Raw genomic sequence first — 18,042 nt, 5'->3', positions numbered from 1 at the left:
TTTCTTCACCAGTTAGAATGCTTTTCATCCCATCCATGACCTTTTAATCCGTCACCTTCAGCACCCTAATACTTGCTCATGTCTCAGTCTAACATCACTGATACTTGCTCAGATCTCAGTCTTAACAGCACTAATTCTTTACTCACATCTCAGTCTAACATAACTGACACTTGCACATGTCCCAGTCTAACAACACATTTACTAAATTATAATACAAGCTTGCAACCTAATTTACACCTCTCCTCATAAAATACCTGCAAAACTCACCATATTCTTGCCTACACATGTTCATGTTCTTGTTGACAACATAACACTCTCTGAATGTCTTATCTCTTCAGTGCAGATTTACTTCTCATAAAATAGCACAGACACTCCTGGTTCAGCAACCAGTAGTGCTGCAGAATGCTGCAGATACCAAACAGTGGTTGTAGGACCTCACTCATGCTATGAGTGAACAGAAAATGGTGAGACTTTGTGTTATCATGCTAAGCTGATTCCCTCTTTCTTCAGTAGTGCTGGTACCTTGTGTTTCTTGAGCAATGACTGAACGCTGGCTTCATCCTTGCCCACGTCTTTGCTGGAGACAATGCGCAGTGTGTCCAACAGCCAGGCATCCACGTCATCCGCATCAGCAAAGAACTGGAACACAAAGAAACAACTTATTCAGTGACAAATGTCCCACAAACAACAAATGAAATGCAAGCATCTGCAGAATACATGTATTAACAATTATAACGGTCAACACAGGTGAAATCTTTTCACCTAAAAAGACAACCTCAACTGGAGTTATTACCCTATACTGCAACATAAAGTGCATACTCCTGAACTACATAATTCACATTGCTTTGTTTGAACACATTAAGGAACAAAGAGCTCACTAGTTTAGGAAGAAGAAAGCACTAAGAGCTTTCTAGTTCAGGAAGGAGAAGGATCTTAGAGTTCTCTAGGTTAAGATGTTAAAGATAGTTAAAATATTCAAAACTTGATGACTCATTACAATCAACATTTAAATACTGATAAAACTTAAACCATTATTACCATCATGTGACTATAAAAAAAGGTCTCCTTTCACACAAAAGGAAAGCCAACTATGTGAGTCACTCACCTGGTAGAAATCAACAGCTTCGTTGAGTCGCTTCTTGCGGTAGGTGGCCAGGTCAATGAGACTCTCCCACTGTTGGTTGATTTCGTCAATCCTCTCCTGGATCTTCTCAGCACCGAAATTGCCAGCCTGGATCAGGTCTTGGCTGGCCTGGATCACCGACTGAAGGTGAGAGTGGCGTGCTTGCATCTCATCCTCCATGGCCTGCAACACCACAACCATGTTTTGATGGATACAACCTTAGTACATCTGTGGACTTGGTGTTTCATAAGATATTGCTGGATTTCCAGGTGCTTGAGGACACCACTGGACACTGATCTGGGGATGATTAAATTTGCTGACAGGCCAATGGCTGAAAAGTCCAACTTTCAATCAAAGGGTCCTGGATTCAACCCCAATACCAGCACCTGGTTGTTTAATATTTTTTCCAGATCAACATATGGGCAGACCAGCTTGTACTTTTATTCCCTTGTGTGTATACACATGCTGAACTTTGAATACACACATTTGAGATTCCTTGACCACTTGATCAGATCCCCTGATCAATGTTATTGAAACATGAACACACCCAGCATGCACACTCTGGGAAATAGAGTATGGTTGACTATATGACAGGGTAGAAATGGTCATACAAGTAAAAACCCTCTTGCAGATACAAGTTACCATGAGAGCTGCAGCCTACAAATGCAGAAAGAAAGGAAACTATTGAACTGGTGTCTGTAAGGATGATGAGTTTTTTGCTTAGAACTTTGGATAATTATAACCATCCAATTTAAAGCTTCCCTTCTTCTGGAAAAAGCTTTTCCTGATAAACAACTGATCACATCTTTCCGTATTTAGCCTAGTGCCTATAGAGACCTGAAGTTTGAAGGCAACACCGGAGGATACAGATCCGGTGCTATGAGAACCCCAACAGTTGCTCACCTTGTGTTTGCTGAGAAGAAGGTTGACACTTGTGAGATCGTGCCCCAGGTCAGGAGAGGACATGAGCTGCTCCTTCTCACGGATCCAGCCCTCCTCATCAGCCATGTCCCAGTAGAACTGCCACAAGGTGCGTGACTCCTCCAGACGTTTGCGGCGTGACTCTGCCAACTCACACAGCTCCTCATAGGCCTGGCGCAGCGTGGACATGCGGTCCTGGATGATCTCAGGGTCACAGGGCCGGTAACCTGTCACACAAGTCAACTCCACATCACACTGCTAGTATGGGTCTTGCTGCAGAATATTATCTCCACAGAGATGACACCAGCATAATACAATGTCATTTTCAAATCAGTCAGTAAGGAGTTGGGCAACAGAAAAACTTTGCAGAGAAAGGCCACAGTTACACATGGGACATTTCAATAAGATAGTAAGAAGCTAGACAACATAAAAATCTCAGCAGACACAGCACCACTTAACAGCAAGGTTTCTACTGTAGAGAAGACTCCATCCAAATCATATTAAGAGAAGATCAGGCTCACTTAAGTCCACAGAATATTTCCTACATCTCAACAAATGAATACTACCAAAACCATGTGGCAGTACACACCTATGATACAGACTGAGGACAACAGCGCCAGGCCAAAGTGACACTATACCTGCCAGCACGTCTAGCTGAATGGAGTTTGTATTTAGTTCAGAGACGACTCAGAGATTCCATCACAACCATCTACTCATCACTGACCGAATGTCACAATGCCAATAATGTGAACGGATTCAGGCCATCCACACATCACTCACTGAGTGTCAAAAATGCCAAGAATGTGAAGGGAATCAAATCATCTCCTCACCACATAGTGATTGCCAGAATGCCAATAACATGAAAGCAATCAAACCATCCACTCATCACTCACAGACAATGCCAAAAATGAAAGGAATCAAGTTATGCACTCGCCACTTACCTCCCACATCAGCAAAGTCATCCTCGATGAAGCGTTGGGCCTGAGTGTTGACTGTCTTGACTCTCTCCCCCACCACATGCACGTCAGCCTCCAGCAAGGAATGTTTTTCCAGCAAGTCTTCCACACCCATCAGATGTTTGCCGTAGTCCTCCGACATCAGGCGTGCCTGCCACCATCAGTTCTCATCATGTCCAAGGGGACCACTTCCACATTCCTATACACTGAACAAGCCCCTCCCAATGTTTACCTCCATATGTATGTGCATGCAGGCGTGCATGCATGTGCCTGTATGCACATTTGTGTACTTGCCCACTGTTAATTTCAAAGTGTTCAACCCAGATATGTTATCTGACTCTCAGACACCAAGATATACAAACTACCAGTACACTGGAGAAAGAGGTGGGAGTGGGATGAGGCATATAGATACAAATGTCAAAGAAAACCTTGTTGTTTAATGACTAAGCAAAAGACAGCGAGTGGAGGCAATGGGGGAGGGAGAGGGTGTGTTGGGGAGGGAGGGTGGGGAAACTTACAGACGTCTTGAAGTCAAGAGTAAAGAGGGGACAGTTGTAGAGAGGATGAGATATTCTGGGAGAGAAAGAGGATGAACAGTCACATCCTATAACTACTCAACACTACTGTGATGAATTTGAACCTTCCTTCCCACCTTCCAACCCATCCTCACCACCCACACAATCAGTGTCAGAGAGTAAATCTTTGGATGGGTAACACAATATCCTTCTGTTCAGAGTGTGGCATCTATGCTGATGCAGCTGACCTCACAATGTGGCATGGTCTACCCACCTTGATCTCCTCCATCCAGCCCAGGATGTACAGCATCTCCTGGAAGATCTTGTGCAGGTTGTGGGTCAGCTCCAGACGCATGCGACGGGCACGCAGCAGTTCCAGGAGGTAGTTCCAAAGGCGCAGCACGTTGTCCTTCCTGTCCACACAACACTCAGCACTGTATCTACAACACTTAGCACTGTATCTACTGTCCACACAACACTCAGCACTGTATCTACAACACTTAGCACTGTATCTACTGTCCACACAACACTCAGCACTGTATCTACAACACTTTGCACTGTATCTTCGGTCTACACAACACTCGGCACTATATCTACTGTCCACACAACACTCAGCACTGTATCTACAACACTTAGCACTGTATCTACTGTCCACACAACACTCGACACTGTATGTATCTACTGTCCACACAACACTCAGCACTGTATCTACAACACTTAGCACTGTATCTACTGTCCACACAACACTCAGCACTGTATCTGCAACATTTTGCACTGTATCTACTGTCCACAAAACACTCGGCACTGTACCTACAACACTTAACACTGTATCTACTGTCCACACAACACTCGGCACTGTATCTACTGTCCACACAACACTCAGCACTGTATCTACTGTCCACACAACACTCAGCACTGTATCTACAACACTTAACACTGTATCTACTGTCCACACAACACTCGGCACTGTACCTACAACACTTAACACTGTATCTACTGTCCACACAACACTCGGCACTGTATCTACTGTCCACACAACACTCAGCACTGTATCTACTGTCCACACAACACTCAGCACTGTATCTACAACACTTAACACTGTATCTACTGTCCACACAACACTCGGCACTGTATCTACTGTCCACACAACACTCGGCACTGTATCTACTGTCCACACAACACTCAGCACTGTATCTACAACACTTAACACTGTATCTACTGTCCACACAACACTCGGCACTGTATCTACTGTCCACACAACACTCAGCACTGTATCTACTGTCCACACAACACCCAGCACTGTATCTACAACACTTAACACTGTATCTACTGTCCACACAATACTTGGCACTGTATGTATCTACTGTCCACACAACACTCAGCGCTGTATCTACAACACTTGGCACTGTATCTACTGTCCACACAACACTCGGCACTGTATGTATCTACTGTCCACACAACACTCAGCACTGTATCTACAACACTTGGCACTGTATCTACTGTCCACACAACACTCAGCACTGTATGTATCTACTGTCCACACAACACTCAGCACTGTATCTACAACACTTGGCACTGTATCTACTGTCCACACAACACTCAGCACTCTACTGTCTACATAACACTTGGCACTGTATCTATAGTCCACAACACTCAGCATTATATCTACTGTCCACACAACACTCAGCATTATATCTACTGCCCACACAGCACTCAGCACTGCATCTACCATCTACAAAACACCAAGCACAGTGTTTATAGTCTATGACTCAGCACTGTATCTACTGTCCAGACAAGACTCAGCACTGTATCTATTGTCCAAACAACACTCAGCACTATATTTCTGCTTATTCAACACTCAGCACTATATTTACTGTCGTCACACAGTCAATCAGTAATCCATTTAATCTGTATCCCTCTGTCAGTAACTCAGCTCACAACTGCATTTGTTTTCAACTGCTGTCATTACTGGGTTCTTTTTTTCTTTTCTTTTTTATTTCAGCTTTATCAGACATGATCTTTCCTGTCAGCACACTTATGTACAGCTGTCACTCTTGTAATCACATTGCCCTGTCAGTCACCCGTTCTTCTGTCCATTCTCTCAATCAACACACACGTACCTGGCATTGATACGGTCAATGTCATGGTAGTTCTCCTGTTCTAGCTCGGAGGCCACAGCCACCACAGCAGACACACGCTCCTCATAGGCATTGATGTCTGTCTCAATGGCCTCGTGCTTCTTGGTGGCAGCCTCCACGGCAGCCAGGTCAGCCCCAAAGTTGTCCTGAGACACCAGGCGCTGGTTCTCACTCAGCCACGTCTCACGCATGCCAGCCTTGCGGTCAAACCTGGCTGCCAGCTGCTCCAGCTTCTCTTGTCTGCAAATCAGAACACATTACATGATACATACATGGATCCAACTGTCTGCAAACCACCCATGTCATGTCACACTATGTATATGTACAACTTCTGTCTGCAAATCACCTGTGTCCGGTCACAGAGTACATACATACATACCTCCTGTTTGTAAAACAACCTTGTCACTTAGCTTTGCAAATGTAAGTCAGTTTGTGTGGCTATCCCCTCTCCACTCTATTCCTTCACAAAATGGGTATATCTACACAATCAAAATTACTTCCAATTTTGAGGGAACACTCAGCAATAAATATTATAAGAACTCAAACACACTAGCATGCAGATCCAGCTTCAGTGAATCACCATCCACACATAATTTGTGGTCATAAATGAGACTGAAGATCAGTTTGACAACTACTTAGTCTAACCCACAGCCCACCCCTACGCTCATCTCAGTTTTTCCTGTCTGACCTGATGAGTGTGACTCAACGCTCGACATAAATCAGAAACTGACAAAAGCTTACATCTAGGCCAACAGCAAAGTGATAGATGAATTACCTTTCTTTCGTAAAGGACTATGACTCTTAAACAAGGAGGCAAGATTGCACTGGCTCTCAGTGCTGCAGTCTTGGGGACTAGTTGGCTTTTGGGGACCATCCCAACGACGACTGTCCTAAAGCCCTCATGGCTGAAAGAGTGAGGATATAACCTTGACAAGGCACTCTCCACACCATTATCAAATCTGAACCCAGATTACTGGGATAGCTACCTCCACTGCTGACTATCATACCTGATGAGTTCTTCACGCAGAGCTAGCTCCCGTTCGTGCTCAGCCTTCTCAAGCCTCTCCCAGGCCTTGTTGATGTCCGAAATGAGACGGCCTTCACGGGGAAGGTACACCCGCTGGTTGTTGGCTCGCATCTTGCTCTGAATGGTGAACAGCAACACCTCCAGGTTCCCCTTCTCATCAAACCTGAAACAATTCAACACTTGCTAGAATCCCCTTCTCATCAAACCTGAAACAATTCATCACTTGCTAGAATCCCCTTCTCATCAAACCTGAAACAATTCAACACTTGTTAGAATCCCCTTCTCATCAAACCTGAAACAATTCAACACTTGCTAGAATCCCCTTCTCATCAAACCTGAAACAATTCAACACTTTAGAATCCCCTTCTCATCAAACCTGAAACAATTCAACACTTGTTAGAATCCCCTTCTCATCAAACCTGAAACATTTCAACACTTGTTAGAATCCCCTTCTCATCAAACCTGAAACAACCTGACACTTTTCTAAATCCTCTTATCAAACCTACAATTGAACACTTGTCATAATACCCTTCTAAAACATGAAAACATTTAACTCTTGTTAGGATCCCTTTCTTATCAAACCTCAAACAGCTGAACACTTGTTTCAATGAACCGCCTTGTCATCAAGCCTGAAGCAATACAGCACTCAGTAGAATCAATCCCCTTCTGCTGAAACAGGTTGTTTGGATAAACCGCCTTCTCATCAACAACTGAACACTTGTTTGAATGAATTGCCTTCTCATCAAACCTGAAGCAGTTTAGCACTTGTTAGAATCAATCCCTTTCTGCTTAAACAGGTAAAAAAAAAAAAGTAAAAAGAGAGAGACAGCACTCACTTGGGAGGTTTCTCCACGATCCTGTAGGTGTTGAAGGCGGCCAGTTGTTGCTGGACACCAGTCAGCGAGTTGGCAAACTGCCTGTCACTCAGAATCACAATCGTCTGCTCAATCCATTCCAGGAGGTCAGAGGTCAAGGTCTCGTACTCGTCAATCGACTTCTCTGTGTTGATGGCATTGTCTATCACCTGTAATACAAGGGCATGTCACTTTTTATCTTTACCATCATCATCATAAGTAAAACTCGCTTCCATCAAGATCATCACATCACACATAAATTTCCACCATCCACGTATGATGAGACGTCATCAATGCAACACTGGTTCTGTCATCAGTTTAACATTCAGGCTTCCACCAAACACTATACATGGTGTGTGAGAAGTGGGATGGTTATGAGTGATAGTTCTGACCTTGCCAGTACATCTTGTTTCCTGTATATGTTCTCTTAAGTTACTGTACATTTGCCTCACTGTATGTTTGCCTGACTATACAATGGTGTGTGAGTGAGTGGGATGGTACTGGTGGACATTTCTGACTTTGTGGGTATGTTTGACTTGCTGTATTATGCATATCCCTTACTGTACATTTGCTGTACTGTACAACGATGTGTGAGCAAGTAGGATGGTGATGGTGAAAGTTCTAACCTTGCTGATGTGTTTTCCTTACTGTGCAATATGTTTGCCTTGTTGCATGCTACAATGGTTGTGTGTGTGTGGGGGGGGGGGGAGGAATGGTGATGGCAGACAGTTCTGACCTTGCCAATACGTTTGCCTTGCACAGAGTCAGCCTTCATCTTTGAGAAGTAGTGGTAGTAGGTCACCACGTAGGTGATGATGGACTTCTCGTCAGGGTACTCCACATTGACATCTGCAACAAAACACTCCCCACTAACATCTGCAATAACCAAAAGAACCACACTCTGACGTCTGCAACAAAACACTCCACACTGACATCAACAACAATATTCCACATCAACATCTGCAACAAAATACTCCACACTGACATCCACAACAAAACATTCCACACTGAAATCTGAAACAAAACACTCCACACTGACATCAGCAATAAAACAATCCACGCTGACATTTGCAACATACTCCACACACTGGCATCTGTTTCAGAACACTCCACACTGACACCTGCAACAAGATCCAATCTGAAATCTGCAACACTCAACACTGATATCTGCAACAAAACGCTCCAACACTGAAAACTGCAACAAGACATTCAACACTCAGAACTGCAGCAAAACATCCAACACCGAGAACCGCAACAAAACACTCCGACACTGAAAACTGCAACAAGACATTCAACACTCAGAACTGCAACAAAATGCTCCAACACTGAAAACTGCAAAAAGACATTCAATACTGACAACTTTAACAAAACGTTCCAACACTGAGAACTGCAACAAGACATTCCACACATGGACAACTGCAACATGATTATCCACACCAACATCTACATTACAAAACTCCACATGTGTCTTGAATGCTGGTGAAGGTGACTGTAATTGTGTGACAGGTGGTGAATGTGATGGGCAAAGTCTGACTGCAGGGGAAGGTGACTGTAATCGTCTGACAGCTGGTGAATGTGATGGGTAAAGTCTGACTGCAGGTGAATTATAGGACAAGCGTTCAGCAGAGCTCTACCTTCAGGTTCCAGGAGGGCAGTCAGCCCCAGCTTGTCCTCAGCCACAGTGAAGGCGTTCTGCAGGTTCTGAATGGCACTGGACTTGTGAAGTCGGTCGTACTGGATCAGGTCAGGTCTGCAACACCAACAACTCATAGACTGCACATACCTTCCAACTGCTGGGAACACCAAGGGCACATGGCCCCTCGCGGCTCACAATGAGAGCAAAAAAAGTTACGGAGCATAGTCCAGCTAAATCCCATTGGATGGTTTACATTCATTCCACTTGCAAAAAAAGCCCCATAGACCCCTGCATATATACCACTACTGACTATATCCAGCTGTAGGTATGGTAAATATATTGAATGTGGAATGAAAGGAAAAAAAGATACAAAAATAAAAACTCAAGTATTAATTGTTACTGCTCCCACTTTCCAAAGTTGTAGAAAGCTATCCCACAAAACAGACTTTCCCTCCCACTTCCATTCATACTCTAGATGTAGATGTAATAATGGAGACATACTTTATCTTATCCTTTATTCCTGGACAGATTCAACTGAATGACGGTATGGCAAGCAAGACAAACATTATTTAGGAGGGTAGGAAGCAACGATCAAATACACACTTACAAAAAAAAACAAACAAAAAAAACACTCAATGCCATTTATTTATTCGTTGTGATAAACTGACTGATCAGATATACAAATCCTCATTAAAACTGGCCAATCAGCAAGAGTCCCAATCAAGACTGGGCAATAAGCATGCCAGTTGTAATTAAAGCTGGCTTATCAGCATTTATGAGTCCTTATTAAAACTGTCAAATCAGCATATAGACAAATCCCAATTAAAACTGGCCACTACCTCTAATAAAACAGTGGTCCCAGCACTAGAACACAAAATCTCAAAGTGTGACAGTTATCTCCTGCTTGATTCCAAGAAGAGATCTCTGTTGTTCTTGGAATGAGGTAACAGTAAATACAGCACATGTCATTCATATGTACTGAGTTTTCAAGCAACTGCATAGGATTCTATTTTGCCTATACCTGTCCTGTACACTGAGAGTGACAAGACATGTGAGTGCTCCACTGTGTGAATGATGGTTGTCTGAAGTATGGCTGGTGGCTGTACTGACCTGCGTGAATGATACCACTGGTAGGTGTACTGACCTGTGTGAATGATACCACTAGTGGATGTACTGAACTGTCTGAATAATTGTGGTTTGAAGACAACTTCCACTGGTGGGTGAAGTGACCTGTGTAAAGGACCTGTGAAGACTAAGTACTACCACTGATGGGTGTGCTGACCTGTGTTAAGGACAATGGTGTAAAGACTACTACCACTGGTGGGTGTGCTGACCTGTGTTAAGGACAATGGTGTAAAGACTACTACCACTGGTGGGTGTGCTGACCTGTGTTAAGGACAATGGTGTAAAGACTACTACCACTGGTGGGTGTGCTGACCTGTGTTAAGGACAAAGGTGTAAAGACTACTACCACTGGTGGGTGTGCTGACCTGTGTTAAGGACAATGGTGTAAAGACTACTACCACTGGTGGGTGCGCTGACCTGTGTTAAGGACAATGGTGTAAAGACTAAGTACTACCACTGGTGGATGAACTAACCTGTATAAAGGACAACGGTGTAAAGACTAACTACTACCACTGGTGGGTGAACTGACCTGTATGAAGGACAATGGTGTAAAGGCTAACTACTACCACTGGTGGGTGAACTGACGTGTATGAAGGACAACGGTGTAAAGACTAACTACTACCACTGGTGGGTGAACTGACCTGTATGAAGGACAATGGTGTAAAGACTAACTACTACCACTGGTGGGTGAACTGACCTGTATGAAGGACAATGGTGTAAAGACTAACTACCACTGGTGGGTGAACTGACCTGTATAAAGGACAATGGTGTAAAGACTAACTACTACCACTGGTGGGTGAACTGACCTGTATGAAGGACAATGGTGTAAAGGCTAACTACTACCACTGGTGGATGAACTGACCTGTATAAAGGACAATGGTGTAAAGACTAACTACTACCACTGGTGGATGAACTGACCTGTATAAAGGACAATGGTGTAAAGACTAACTACTACCACTGGTGGATGAACTGACCTGTATAAAGGGCAATGGTGTGAAGACTAACTACTACCACTGGTGGATGAACTGACCTGTATAAAGGACAATGGCGTAAAGACTAACTACTACCACTGGTGGATGAACTGACCTGTATAAAGGACAATGGCGTAAGACTAACTACCACTGGTGGGTGAACTAACCTGTGTAAAGGACAATGGTATGAAGACTACTACCACTGATGGGTGAACTGACCTGTGTTTGTGAATGATGGCGTTGAAGGCCAGACCGTCCCGCCAGCTGGTGGTGAAGTTGCGCACGTTGACGTTGGGGTAACCAGCTGTCTTCATCTGACACCACAGCAACAGAGCGTCCTTGGCAGACTTGGTTTCGCTGTTGTCCACCTCCTCTATCATGATGTCTTGGATCTAAAACAGGCGAAAACACACATCAAGTATTGCATTATATGCCAATGTGTGTTACAGTCACTACCGTGGATGATGGAATAATTTTATTCATCTGTGTTTTGGTAGCTATAAGGTTATTTCAGGAATCTGTATTTACAGCAGTCACTACCATGAGGTAGTTTTAAGCGTAATCATTACAGAATTTATGGACACATGTGTCAAGGGCAAATATGATTTATTTTCTGGTCCCTGTTTCCTGGGAAATCATTATAATGAGATAAATTCATTTCTGGGCACTTGTGTTTAGGCCAATCGTTATTGTGTCCTCATCAAGGTGGTGACATCACAACACCTGATCTCCTAAAACTGATTCACACCTACTGAACTAGAATTACACAGTGGGAACAACATAAAAGCCTGCTTTTAATCAAATTATATTAAAATTAATAAATAAAGAACTGATTTTGAACACGTTAGTTCCAAACATTTATACTGCCACATAGCTCCTAACCATATGAAAATGGGACAAAAGTCAGACAATGCCTGAGGCGCACATGGCTGTGGGCAAGCAGAACAAGGGGTGAGGCCAATACCTGGAATCGGAGGATGATGGTCCAGATGAGACCCAAGGTGAGCCTGGAACTGCCGTCCACAATGTCGTGAGCCCCCATGTTTTCCAGATGCACCCGCTGCTCATGCAGGAAAGTCAGGGCCTTGTCCACGTTCTCCAGGCAGTGAATTCTCATCTTGCCTTTGGTAGGACGAGGCTGAAAACATCAAACAGCTGTCACAGCTCATCTGATCTATGGTTCCATGAAGATAAAAATCAACATGTACGTCATGGTTGAAACTATATCATTGAAATGTATGTGCGTTCCAGCATGATAGAACTTCAAAAAGAGTTTCATTAAAAAATTGTAAATTGTGTGTGTGTGTGTGTGTGTGTGTGTGTGTTTTTGTTGTTGCTGTAATCATTTTTCTTTTTGCTGTTGCTGGTGTGTTTTTTTGTTTTGTCTTTTGTTTGTGTGTGTGTGTAAATGTGTTTGTGTGTGTGTGTGTGTGTGTGTGTGTGTGTGTGTGTGTGTAAGTGTGTGTGTGTGTGTGTGTGTGTGTGTGTGTGTGTGTGTGTGTGTGTGTGTGTGTCTTCTTTCTTTAACATCTTTTCACTCTGAATTATAGTAAATGTGTAATGTGCATATGCATGTGTGTGAACGAAGATCAAAGAGGTATATATACAGAATCATTAAGAACACTGCAATCAACATTTCGCATTTTACAAAAGCAACATTAGTTGTTTTTAATATATAAAAAAATCATATATATATATATATATATAAAAGATCAATGCAAAAATATGCCATATCACAAAAACACTCCAATCAGTCCATATTACAGGGATTCGGCAATTTAAAATCAAAATATGGGGATGACCAAAATGTATTTAATGTTTTGTTATGAAAAAAATGTTAACTCTGCATTTGTAAGAAAATTCACTATCCTATAACACTGAAATAAAATATTGTTTTATGTAATCTGTTTATCACAAAATAAATGGTCACATTAAACTTTGCCTTGAAATAAGTCTTATGCAAGCTGTAACAGATGTTATCAGTCTGCTATCAGTGCAGAGGAAAGCCCAGCACTTGCTGTTGTATAATTCCAATTAAAAACCAAAATTCATTTGGGTACAAAATTATGTCATCAGTACTTGTTTGTTAATTTTATTCATACTGAAGAGTCATGCACTCTGTAACATTCTGTAACTGATGGATCAATAATTGTTTCCACATCTTTTTCTATATTTTGTATACTCCTTTTAGCTGCTCTGTCAGACATACCAATAAATGAAAGTGACCAGCAAAATTCTTTTTGTAAACTCTTTTTAGCTGCTCTGTCAAACATACCAATAAAAGAAAATGTGCAGCAAAATTCCGAGTGCATTTGCTAATGGACTGTGTAAGAAATATTATTTAGAAAAACAAGATCGGGTCAAGTTTCTATATCAAATGGATCGAAGGCATGTAACAAAATAATGATCTATTCTGAATGTAGTAATGCATCAGCTTATCCAAAGCAATCATTTTAGCTTTCTTCCAAGTAAAATTATCCATTCTGCAAGACAGACAAAAGCTGCACCAATGCTTTTATTTTTAATGTGCATGAACATGTGCATGTGCATGTGTGTGTCTGTGTGTGTGCGTGTGTAGACAGCAATACACAGTGTGTGTGTGTGTGTGTGTGTGTGTGTGTGTGGGTGGGTGGGGGGTGTAGACAGCACTACATACCAATCTCTCCCCGGACAGCACTTCAAGAAGTCTCATCAGCATCTTGCCATCACGCAGGTCCACGTACAAGTCACTGATCTTGCAGTTCACACGAATCAGGTGGGAGTTGACCCATTTTTGGAATGTTTTCTTCTGCACCAGTTCTCTCTCATCTGGAAGAAACGTATGTCACTGTTCAAATACTGACCACAGAGGAGACCACAGCAATACACGCCATCCCTGAAATCTGACTTCAGCTACAGACAAGGCACACATGAAGCAGCAGCAGACTAGAAAAAAGTAATACCACAGGCAATCATTACTCACAAAATGAAAGGGAACTGGAAGCATCAGCGTTAAGGACACAGACGTTATGTCTGTTTTGTTTTTCTTATCCTTCATCTTCTGCATCCTCTGGGTGGCATCACTTGCACACTGCCAGTCTACATTTCCCCATACACAGCCTCACTCACACCCCTCTTGTCCAACCCCATTCCCCTCCTGTCCAAGCCCCTCACCCACACCCCTCCTATCCAACCCTATACACCTATGGAACAAGTGTAACTTACAGTAACGCACATTCCAACCCTGAAAGGACTGTTCATCCATCATATTTCTTGCTTCAATAATTTCTTTTCACGCTTCAGTTCAACAATAAATAAAAATAAAAACCATAACTATGACACAGAAACAGCAGAACAGCCAGAGCCAGTCACTGACTGTGTTAGGTGTGTGTCAGTATGTTCATTTTAAAATACTCTATTTATTTCAGGTTGTGAGTTTACAGTTACAGAGCATATATATTATCAAATTCACTGGTTATGTTATGTATGCAGAGCATGATTTTATGTGCAAGCTCATACTGTGCTCATTGCCAGGGTTTGGTATTGTGAAGATAATTCTATTTCTGTTTTCATCAGTTTTCTTTCTAAGCTGCAGATAGACTGCAGAAAATGGCCAATTGTTATTGTTATGGTTATATTTCATAACAAATTGTTCAGAGTCCCTTTAGCATACATGTTTGAGTGAGGCTAGGCGCTAACAAGAAAAGGTTTTACCCAATATACCTTTATGAAACATATGTGATTGAGGCTAGGTGCTAACAAGGAAAGGCTTCACCCAATGTCCCTTTAGGAAACATCTGATTGAGGCTAGGTGCTAACAAGGAAAGGCTTCACCCGATGTCCCTTTAGGAAACAAATCTGATTGAGGCTAGGTGCTAACAAGGAAAGGCTTCACCCAATGTCCCTCCAGGAAACATATCTGATTGAGGCTAGGTGCTAATGAGGAAAGGCATCATCCAATGTCCCTTTTGGAGACACATTTGAGTGAGGCCAGGTACTAACAAAAAAAGGCTTCATCCATATATCCCTGCTGTCCAACAGACACTTTGTTCTTTTACCCCCATTCCTTCCTCCCTTTTCTACTGCCCTTCCTACCTGCTTTATACTGCCTATTCCATTCTTTAGGCTGTGGGATACAATGTTGTCACTTTCTACAACCCATTTCTGTGGGTCAGCTGGGATAGGTGCCATCACCACTTCTGTTAGCTGCGGAGAGGTGGTCAAACCAGTGACAGTGCTGATATAGTGTGCAAGAAAAAAAGAGATGGATGAGTACCAGGATAAGGGCCTAATTCTTACATTCCTTACACATTGGGCCACTATCAAAATACACACTATATGATCTGTGTGGAGGGGGGGGGGGGGTTGTGTGTGCAAACTGTATTGTATTGTAATACTCTTTTTGTCACAACAGATTTCTCTGTGTGAAATTCGGGCTGCTATCCCCAGGAAGAGCGTGTGGCTACACTGAGAGAGCACCATCTTTTTTTTTTTTTCTTTTTTTTTTTTGCTGCCCCATCATCTGCACCATTTCAGTGGCATTACTCCCACGCCGCTCATTTAGATTCCCCCATACACAGCCACACCCGGGTTCGTCCGTCGCAGTTCCAGCGTCGGCAGTCCACAGGGAACCATCGATGTTAGGAGGCCACACACCAAAGGAGACCCTGCACTGCTTCTGAGTCACTTCAGTGGTGTTCAGTGGTGCCTGTTCTGTTTTAACGTACTTAGGACACCATCTACTAAGCCCCCTACTAACGACAATAATGGCTTAGTCGCGGAGCCAGACTGAGTGAGCGTCCCTCCCAGAGTGGAGACCGCCACCACGTCCCTCTTTTTTATTTTGAATTATTTTCTGCCTGCAGTTTTATTTGTTTTTCTAACAAACTGGATTTTTCTACAGAATTTGCCAGGGACAACCCTTTTGTTCCCATGGATTCTTTCATGTGCACTAAGTGAATGCTGCATATGAGACCTTGGTTATCGTTTTATCCGAATGACTAGCATCCAGACCCCACTCAAGGTCTAGTGGAGGGGAAGAAAATACTGGCAACTGGGATTCGAACCAGTGCACTCAGATTCTCTCACTTCCTAGGTGGACGCATTATCACCAGGCCAACACTCCACAACGTGTTGGGGTGGAGGACATTTCATTGTTTGCATTTTGGGTACATATTAAATATTAATTTTAAAAAATGGCACATTCTCTCTCTGGAAGAATCAGCATGTGTGCAGACTAGTTTTTTCATTGTGTGTACACCTCATGATACAGACTAAAGAGTGAACCTCCTGACAAGGCTATTTCTACCGCAATCATTTCTACTTGTCAGAGACAAGAGTATGGCAAAAATGTAATGTTACAATACAGTATAATGTAATGTAATGTAAGGACATTCATACAGCATTTTATTTTTACCTATAACAGTAGTAAACACAAATAAATTCATTCACAGGAAGAAACAAAATATGAAATTTTGCCCAAAGTGTAGAAACAATGCACTCACTAAGTCACGAATATAGTAATATCCTCCCAAATGCAAGCTGCTAGAACACACAAAGATGCACACACAAAGGAACACCATCTTGATCACTGAAAACTAAGCCATAATGGTGAAATAGGATTGTTTTATGAGCAGTTTCAAAAGCCAAAACTGAGTGAAGATGATAAGATTACAACTTGTTTAAAAAGAAAAGAAAAAAAGGGGGTGGGGGTGCTGTTTAACTGGCGAGTTGACCAAACAATTCTGGATGGTGAAGTAAGATGTATAGAAGCCTTGAATCAGAAGAGAACTGGAGGTGGTGGGGAGGAACATATCAAGATGGAGAAGTTCTAAACCTCAATCAAAAGGAGGAACATAAAGATGGAGAATATCAGAAAGAAGACCTTCAAAGAAAGGAATAGTACCTTGCAGTTGATTCTAATTTCAACTGGCAGCCACTGGAGAGAGTACCCTGCAGGACTGATATGATCCATTTCAATGGAATGACAAAAGAGATGAGCAGCGTTGTTCTGAACTTCTGTAGTACAGCAGTATAAAAACATCATAAACTGCAATATAGAAGTTTAAAAACACCTATCTCTGAAGTGCAATTTTAAAACATGTACTGTACTTCTCTGTAGTACAGAATGCATAGCAGTATAAAAGCAAAGCATTCTGCAGGATAGAGTATAAAATCATCTGAACTCTGTAGGACAGCAACAGCATAGCAGTGTAAAAATGACTCAAGTTTCTGGGATGCAACACTACTGCAACAGCACAGCAGTGTAAAAAAAAAAAAATGTATCCTGCAACAAGGCACGCAGGTCCCAGCACGTCTCACTTCAGTGATCAATTAAAGTAGGTCATACAACAACCGCCAGTTCTATTCATAGTCAAATCATAATATGTAGCTCTTCTCAAGTTTGAAACCCTGTTCAGAAACATTTCATGGTTTAAAATTGCAAGCAAAAGTGAACATCAAGAAGAAAAATTGTCACCTGCAAGTTGTTTGATTTTGCCTGTCATATAACGATCCTCATAGAGGGCAGAATTGTTGAAATCACTCTCCATTCTGGTGGATGAATGCAATGCTGAATGTGAGGCCAAGTCACCGTCTGCCAAGCAGCACACAGCTCACACCCACACTGTGCAATGCCTCCCCACTTGTCCACTGCAGGGGTCTTTCTGGCTGGATGTGCACCCCCTCAATGCCACTACAACTTGAGTTGTGTGTGTGTCCCCTGCTCTCCTTTTTCACTTGTACACACTTCCCCCACGGCCCACACCCACAATACACCAGCACCAAGTTGTCAAAAG

General features: G+C 42.6%; 1 protein-coding gene across 7 annotated transcripts in view; it reads right to left on the bottom strand.

The window, feature by feature from the left end:
- The window catches only part of LOC143296420 (spectrin beta chain-like), an 88,164-nt gene that overhangs the window by 47,703 nt on the left and 22,419 nt on the right, over nucleotides 1-18,042 (bottom strand). For 6 of the 7 annotated variants that reach the window (XM_076608320.1, XM_076608324.1, XM_076608327.1 and 3 more), the window contains 13 exons: nucleotides 13,923-14,074; nucleotides 12,231-12,404; nucleotides 11,486-11,658; nucleotides 9,169-9,284; nucleotides 8,271-8,383; nucleotides 7,517-7,704; nucleotides 6,661-6,843; nucleotides 5,636-5,893; nucleotides 3,790-3,928; nucleotides 2,986-3,151; nucleotides 2,027-2,271; nucleotides 1,106-1,306; nucleotides 523-639 (listed from right to left, as the gene is read on the bottom strand). In XM_076608320.1, the coding sequence (XP_076464435.1) occupies nucleotides 523-639; nucleotides 1,106-1,306; nucleotides 2,027-2,271; nucleotides 2,986-3,151; nucleotides 3,790-3,928; nucleotides 5,636-5,893; nucleotides 6,661-6,843; nucleotides 7,517-7,704; nucleotides 8,271-8,383; nucleotides 9,169-9,284; nucleotides 11,486-11,658; nucleotides 12,231-12,404; nucleotides 13,923-14,074 (2,225 nt within the window). Of the gene's footprint in view, nucleotides 1-522; nucleotides 640-1,105; nucleotides 1,307-2,026; nucleotides 2,272-2,985; nucleotides 3,152-3,789; nucleotides 3,929-5,635; nucleotides 5,894-6,660; nucleotides 6,844-7,516; nucleotides 7,705-8,270; nucleotides 8,384-9,168; nucleotides 9,285-11,485; nucleotides 11,659-12,230; nucleotides 12,405-13,922; nucleotides 14,075-17,723; nucleotides 17,948-18,042 lie in introns of those variants that run through there. The other variant, XM_076608323.1, reaches the window with a different exon arrangement.

This window comes from Babylonia areolata, chromosome 21 (assembly GCF_041734735.1).
Source record: "Babylonia areolata isolate BAREFJ2019XMU chromosome 21, ASM4173473v1, whole genome shotgun sequence".
Classification (NCBI taxonomy): Eukaryota; Metazoa; Mollusca; class Gastropoda; order Neogastropoda; family Buccinidae; genus Babylonia; species Babylonia areolata.
The sequence above is the reverse complement of the archived record's forward strand: the minus strand, read 5'-3'. Positions and strand labels throughout refer to the sequence as shown.